This window comes from Bacillus rossius, chromosome 6 (assembly GCF_032445375.1).
Source record: "Bacillus rossius redtenbacheri isolate Brsri chromosome 6, Brsri_v3, whole genome shotgun sequence".
Classification (NCBI taxonomy): Eukaryota; Metazoa; Arthropoda; class Insecta; order Phasmatodea; family Bacillidae; genus Bacillus; species Bacillus rossius.
This window is the reverse complement of record NC_086334.1, coordinates 26,773,490-26,781,445: the sequence shown is the minus strand read 5'-3', so window position 1 is coordinate 26,781,445 and position 7,956 is coordinate 26,773,490. Positions and strand designations below refer to the sequence as shown.

Genomic DNA, 7,956 nt, shown 5'->3' with positions numbered 1-7,956 from the left:
ACAATCATTAAAAAAATTTGTTCGTAGCCACTCCGTGTTAGCACCGCATGCACAGAGCAGACAACGAAGCTCATTAACAGTCACTGCGGCCACTGGCCTTAATTAAAGTGCGCGTGACAATGAGCAAGTTAGATTAGGAGAAATCCCACTAATACAGTTCACAGGGAGACAATATGTTAATAAATTTACAGTCACCCACTTGATGCCACAATTCAAATAATTAAACACTCTAAAACAGTTGTTAAGCCTTAAGCACCCAATTACCAGGTGATATATTTTAATTGGGCACCTGGAACATGTTTTTAGCTTATAATAGAGCAAATTATGTTAATGTAAGTTTTTGGCGCTGACTCACAAAGGAGGTGAAAGTTTCCCTCCCTTGCGAGGCGGCCATGTTCGGCAGTCTCCAACCACTCCGCGCCGGGTCAAGATGTGTGTCCGTGAGCAGCCTTCAATTTTGTTCCACCGATCATTCACTCTGTACTGATTTAATATCCAAACCCTTTTACTTATTTGCTGCTCACGTCGACTTGGCGTGTATTTCACGGACCCGGGCTTATCTCGACCGTTTCCTTAGTGATTCCGCGGACTACGCAATTTACGGCACTGGCCGACTCCAGCCAATTCGCTTTCGCTAAGACCACCGCGCATACGCCTGCCGGCTGCAACCTCGCGTAAGTGTAAAGTGTAATTTAGGATCATGCTCACCGAGCTCCCCTAAGACAGTTAACATTCGGTGCTGGCCATCTCCAGAGCTCTAGTAACTGCGCCCCTGCGAGACTGCCGCGGCAAATTTACGGTGTTATGTTAGTGTCGTGTTTTGTTCTGTACTCAGTGTGTATTAATGTAACTGTACAACGGCTCAGACGCCGCATAGCGCATTGCATAGTTTTGTAGTGGTTCTGCCACCGCGTAGTGTATGTATAGGGAGTACAGCATACCCATGCGTACCACCGGAGAAGTCCGTGGATTAAACATCAAATTAACATAAACTGTGTCGTTTACGATTATTCCGAACCATATCGTCCCCCACACGGCCGAGCGGCCTCACAACCAAGTAGGGAAGTTCAGGACAGATTTCATGCCGCGTACCTGGCGGGGCACGTGGGGAGAGAGTATCCAAGACCCATCACCAACGGCCTAGTGTCCCACTAGCCTGGCGCCCCCCCCCCCCCCCTCGGACAACAGCAGCACCGCGGCGCCCGTAGCGCCCATAAGGTACTGACGCCGTCCCCGCTACCTCTGATTATTTAAACGTAATTTTTGTCCGGTTCGTGTTCTCAGGGAAGGTTCGGCCTTGTGGCTAGAGGTAGGGGTCAACGCAGTAGGGCCCCCCGAGCTGTTGAGGCCACTCGGGACGCCTGAATAATAACACAAAACCTCTTCAGATAGTTGGTGAATTTAATACAGCACAGCCCAATACATGGTGCTGCCCGTTCTGGCCGTAACGGTTTGCCCGACGCGACTAGTCACACGCGCAGCTCACTTCCTCAGTGGCGGCTCACGATTCTTATGCGCGTGAGGGGCAGACTCGTATACGTGACGCGAAAGTTACAAAAGACACTCTGACATGGCACACGATATTTTGAAGCACAATACACTACATTAATACCTAGCTCTGGATAAACTGGGCTAGCAACACGTAGGCCCGTGTCTCCGGCGACTCTACGTGGTGTCTAGGTGTGTCCCAGGGACTGAATCGTTATTAAGTTTGGTGGCGCACTGCCGTACGACGGTGATACATAAGCCCTGACATGACGAATTACACTTAGGCGAACAACTATTCCACTAACACATTACACTTGATAAACTGGGCTAGCAACACGTAGGCCCGTGTCTCCGGTGACTCTACGTGGTGTCTAGGTGTGTCCCAGGGACTGAATCGTTATTAAGTTGGATGGCACGTGTCGCCTGCTGGCTGCCCCGTGCGGGCCAAAACTAAGTAGCCTGTAGGCTAGGTTGGGCGTGAAGCGCCGACGTAAAACCACATACTCTCCCCACAGTACTTACGTATGATGTAAAACACTCATCTCGGAGCACTGATTGAATTAAGTTAAGTACCTCATGGTAAATTTAGGCCGACCGCGGAACTGTACAAAAGGTTGAAAAGAAATTACACTATGGAAAACTACATGTCGGTGAATGCAAAGGTTGAAGGTTCCGCGTTGCGCGCAGGCTGCCGGCCTGGTTGAGCTCTCGAAGGACACTGACGGTGTCGCCGCGCACGACCCCCCTCCCCCGCCAGCCCTCCCGCGGAAACGTGTGAATTTCGCGGGAAACTGAACCGGCCAGGTTCGGGACAAATCGCACATTGAAACATGATTTTGCAAAGACTTAATTATTAATTAATAAAAAATAATGTTTAATAAAATCCTGTGGAAAAACATAATTATAACGATTTGTTGTAGTGCGGCGGAAGGATATGCCACACCCGACCGGATCCTTGCGCCGGTGTAGCACTCGTTGTATGGCGTTCGCCTCGTCGCACGAACTGCACTTTGCTGCACGCACGGGCGCGTTCGGTGCACACGCTTTTGCGAGACGTTGATGAGGCATAGCGGTCTATGCGACAGAGGAGCATTGGCGGTCGGCGTCAGTACTTCCCAGGCCTTATACAGAGGCCGGGTGATGGCAGTATGTACGTGAAATCTGTAGAATTGTAATGCTGGTAATCTTATTTTACAAACAGGGGCCATCCAAGTTTGAGACACCACTCAAAATATTGAAAAAAACTTTTATCAACCTGATACACATGGCCTTGTGCAGCATTTAGGCATGTATAAAATGTATACATGCAGCTTCCTGGGGAAGACCAGCTTTGTATTATAACATGTAGACACATGGCCGTTAATGTTTGTTTTTATTTAGATATTCACAAATAAATTGTATTCTGACTGACAATTGCATTACAAATCAAGAAACCGTTAGAAATTTCTGAATGCCACTGAATTACTTTCAAAATTAATTTTGTAAAATGTTTAATCAAATCACTCCTTGACAGATCTTCACGATTTTTATAAACCCATATAACATCGTTACGCTCTATGACCGGTGAGCAATGGCGTCTAGTGCATTAAAAAAGGTTTGAGGTTTCTGTGTACTTGAATATATGCAACATAGATTAATTATTATTAAAACTATGTTATTTAGTTTAATATACATTACAGTTTGTGATATTAGTAATTTCCTGGAGTAGGTATACATAGAAAGAAAAAAACAACAGAAAAGTACTTGTCCAAAAAATAACATTGTACGATGTATTATATATTATATATATCTAACCAACCGTTGACTTAAATTTACAGTATTTTAAATCAATCTTACCTAACCTGACCAACCGTTCACATTAACAGTATTTTTGATGTAGCTAACCTAACCAATCGTTCTAACACTGGGTGACTAGCAATAGGCCAATAAAAAGTCAGGGAATTTCTTGGGTAGTCAGGGATATTTTTAACGACTTGGATAACAAAAAAAAAGTTAGTGGAGTCATGATATGTACTTATTCCATGTACGCATCCTCTCTTACCCCCTTCCAACCAGTGTCTAAGTGACACAAAAACTTTTCTTCCCATTTATTTTTGCTCATAAATGCCTTTTAGCACTTTTACCACGTGTCATTGACTTCAGTGCTTTCGGTGGAGGCTGTAGTAAGTAGTATGGTGACAGGAAATCAGTGACTCCAGGGTCTCGGTGGTGAAAATTTAAATGGACCGGAGGGCCAAAAAGGTTAGGCAAGAGAAAGTAGTAAAAATGTGGAGTGGGGCGGAGGCATATTTTAAGATGGAGTATAGTAAGTGGGTAGAGATTGAAGGACTAGATGAAAAATGGGTTGCTCAGAAGCAACCTGAAGCAGATGATGGACAGTTTTGTGTCTGAAAGAAGGGTAGGAAAAGGTGACTAGAGACTGCATACTAGGGTTAGGTGGGGTGAATGAACGCAGAGATTATGGGAGTTGGTTAAAGAACTAAGGCGTAAAAAAGGAGGTAAGGGATGCATACATGGAAGAAGGCTAATGGAAGAAGGAGGAAAGGAAATGGGGTGGACATGTACAGATATGCACGAAGAGTTAAGGGAGAGGAGAAAATAGCGGTGCTTAGGGGAAGAGAGAGGCAGGAATGTGAGGAGGGGGGAGCCGGGAGAAGCCAAAGTTGCTAAAGGAGGGAAAACAGAAAGGGGAGGAAGGCAGCTGTGCTGGATGGGATAGGGAACAGCCACCTTAAGGTGGGTAAGGAGATACACAGATTCATAAAGAAATACCTACACTGTTTGTTTTAAGGAATGAAAAAAGGGGGATAGGGTGTTTTGTTTCAAAATTGTATGTAGACAGTGATCTTTTTACTTTTTCCTTTATTATATGTTAAATGTAAATTTTCTTAATGTCATGTGAAAATTTTCATCAAGAAGTACCAAATTTCTGCCTTAAGGGGCGAAAAAGAGGGATAGGAAAATAGGGTGGTTTTTCGATATACCCCCCCCCCCCCCTTTTTTTTTCTTCTAATTTTTAATTTAAATGTGCTAGATTTTATAAAAAAATATAAAGTGTCTCTTTTTTATAAATCAATTCTAGTCTGTAATTTTACCCTTATTTTGAATGCAAAGTAAACAAAATTTATAAGTAGTATCAAAGATCTGTTTTAAGGGGTGGGGCTGCAGGATGCGAGGTGTTTTACAAAGTTTCATCGCAATAGGATATAGTTTATTAACGCGTAAGGAGCAAATAACATTCAATTTTTATATGTATCGATTAAACTTTTACCCCAGTAGTTACATATACCTATGTTAAATTTTATTAGGAATGTAGGGGAATTCCAAAAATTGGCAGATCATAGTTGGTAGGCGCTTGTCATATTGTTAAGGCCAGTAGCAGGAACTGATGAAAGGATAAACCAGTGACAGTTTGAGAGATGATTCATTGCTTGTATTTTGATTGTTCTAATGTTAATTATTGACTATAGCTGATTTGTTCTTTCATTTTATCAATAGGCATGCCCCAAAACTTCTGCTTCATTTAGATGCAGTTTCGTTCCTATTTGTTGTTGCTGCTCATCCTTGTTAACACAATGCTATTGTTACAGTTTATTTGAGGATAATTTTAAACAGATTTTTCTTTTGTGATAAAACTTATTCTAGCAATTAAAGTAAAATATCAGGATGACTACTGGGTCCCGAAAAAGTAACGAGTCACAAATAGGCCTATTCAATATTATTTTGGTTAAATTAATGAAAAATTTTCCACACATAATGGTCCTCAGTACGTGCTACTTAATCACAAATTCTTGGAGTGTACAGTAATTTTGATGGTTTGTATTAGAATTATGTTGGTAGATAGGTACATGCAATAAATATATTTTTTTTTGCAATTGCTGTTAGTTTCATTCAAACTATTCAATAGTTTTTAAAGTGTGTTGTAACGGGAGATGACCAGTGTAGTTTTGCCGGTTTTATTTATCAGCATGTTTTTCTACTTTTAAGTACCAAAAGGCCTGTTGTTTTGTATTAAGTGCAATCATAACTATTTGGAAGTTCAGAAAATGGTGTTGAGTTCTTAATCTGTGGTCCCAATGAAATATATCGTAATGCTGCTGTTACATAATCACAGTAATTATAATAACTGAAAAATACAATTTTAAATTAATTTTTTTATTCTGAAAACACTACAATTAATTAATTTTGGAATTGAAAACTACAAGTTGTGATAAAAAATATTGTATAGTTGAACCTCCTGTGATTAAGGTTTCATATAAACCATAGTTACGAACTAACACACTTGAATGAAGGTATATTTTGCATGGCTTCAAAAATATTTTTAATCTTTACTCTACGTCCTGCTGACAATTATTTTTCACAAACATTGTTACTCGCACTGTCTCACAATGTTACGAAAAGGTCAAGGAAAAGTCTGTAAATTCTATTTTTCCTATCCAGTCAACACCCTGTTTCTTAGCCCAAGTATAAGTTGTATTAACCCATTTGCATCCACTCACTTTAATGTTAGACATACCATGGAATCCATAAACTTTTTTATATATTACTATCATTAAAGTTATTTTCTATTTTCATTATATTTTTATTCTTTAAATAAAATTTTAAAAATAGTTTAAGTTTCATGATAATATACCTTTGTTATAACAATACTAGCTACTCTGAAGAGTTATTTTCATTCTAAAGGGATTTTTTCAAGTTTTTCGGGCAGATTAGCCATGTTGCGTACTAGTAGGCCTATGGTGTTATCGGCCAGAAAAACAGCTGCGTACTAGTACGCTTGTAGATGCAAATGGGTTAAGAAATTACGATTTATTTTGTGATTGCAGGCAACTGGATTAACTGGCCTTGCTGTAGCGGCACACCCCCACCACACCCTCGGAATCCTGTATGGCAAGATTCTAAGAGCTCTGCAGAAAATACCCTCTGATGCAGCGTACCGAAAATACACAGAGGAGATTGTGTCTGAAAGAGCTCGCATCGTTGAAAGTGTAAGTAAACTCTGATGTTCCTGAAAATAGTCTTGGCTTTCCACAAGAGCAGCTTAGGATTTTTTGGCAACTGATCACAGCCTCTTAGCTACAACCGGCTAAAGATACAAAATTTAGCGTTTGAAAAGTTTTGTGGGGAGCTGATAGGTTTCAGAAGTTGCTAAATTTTGATTTTACTTTAAACTGTGTAGGAAAAATATAATAGCTGTATGGTTTTGACCAGTGGAATGAATTAAAAAGCTCTGTAACCAAGAATAAATGGAAACAACTTGAGAAAAAAAAAGTTATTTGTTAAATGCATGTATAAATCAATCATATCCGTACATAATAACCATAATATTGTATTTTTAATGGTACAGTTATAAAATTGTATCACAACCAGTTACGTTCATTATTATTTTGCCACAGAATCAAGATGTAGCAGAAGTTGAGAGGAAGATTGGCTGTGGACAGATAGAAGAGGTGATAGTGCAAGCAGAGAATGAACTGAGGCTGGCTCGCAAGATGATTGGCTGGAAGGCATGGGAGCCTCTGCTGAAAGAGCCACCATCGGAACAGTGGGCATGGCCCCCTACCAAGTCAGAAAAATAAATCATGTAAATAGTTTTAGTCTGTGATATCTATTAAATAGTTAATGTTGTTGAATAGAAGTTAAACTTTTCATTTTCAATAAAGAGTGACTTTGCTGCAGAAAACATTTTCATGTTACAATTTATTTGAAACGTTAATAAAATTATGAGATCAGACCTTTTATTAATCTCTTGTCATGTAGCAAGTTTAATACAATAGTGTCTCACTTACTCGACATAAACAGGCTGGCCGAACGTTGGCCAAATGAAAATGTCAGATGATGCGGAGGTGTTAAAGAAAAGGCCCTTTAAATGTGAAATTATGTTATAATTTTATACATTATGAATTGAATCACGTTTTACAACAAAACAAACAAAACAGTTTGGAGTACTAATCAGCAGCAGTAGTCTTGGGAGCAACAAAAAATAGACTACACTCACAAATCAGAGTTTTTTTTTTTTTTTTTTTTTGCAATTTGATTTAGTTTTGCAGTATGTGCTGGATAAGTAGAGGTCGAATTAATTAAACACGATGTATAGGGCACTGAAATTTTCGCGAACCGCGAAATAAAGCGAAATAACGCGAAATGTTAGCAATTTTAATTAAAACACGAAATTACACACAAAAAACCCTTTTCGCGAAATTGACCCGAAATCTGCTTACTTGTACACGATTTTTTGACTGGAAAGGTCAATTAAATTAATAACAACATAGACAACATTTAATAATCAGTACAGATTCCTAAACACAAATTTCCCACCTAAAGACTACTTTATTAACCACTTTTCATCTTCGTTCATGTATCAAAACAAACATAATGGCTTCGGTACCAACTGTATAAATACGACTTTTGCGAGACGTTTTTTGAGTTCGAAAGTATCGATTCAAGAATCGAGTTGTATACTTCGCT

The 7,956-nt window shown here is 39.7% G+C and overlaps 1 protein-coding gene across 1 annotated transcript; it reads left to right on the top strand.

The window, feature by feature from the left end:
* Positions 1-2,996: 2,996 nt before the first annotated feature.
* LOC134532911 (NADH dehydrogenase [ubiquinone] 1 alpha subcomplex subunit 5) lies at positions 2,997-7,171 on the top strand. The gene is made up of 3 exons (XM_063369959.1): positions 2,997-3,082; positions 6,315-6,476; positions 6,885-7,171. Exons 1-3 carry the CDS (start codon positions 3,059-3,061, stop codon positions 7,065-7,067), a joined length of 369 nt encoding a protein of 122 aa, XP_063226029.1. The 5' UTR covers positions 2,997-3,058; the 3' UTR covers positions 7,068-7,171.
* Positions 7,172-7,956: the final 785 nt, after the last annotated feature.

Excerpts from the sequence above, each read along its gene's own strand:
- LOC134532911 (XM_063369959.1), top strand. The coding sequence starts at position 3,059 with ATGGCGTCTAGTGCATTAAAAAAG. Across the intron at positions 3,083-6,314 it reads CGTCTAGTGCATTAAAAAAG|GCAACTGGATTAACTGGCCT; the intron begins GTTTGAGGTTTC and ends TTGTGATTGCAG. Across the intron at positions 6,477-6,884 it reads GAGCTCGCATCGTTGAAAGT|AATCAAGATGTAGCAGAAGT; the intron begins GTAAGTAAACTC and ends ATTTTGCCACAG.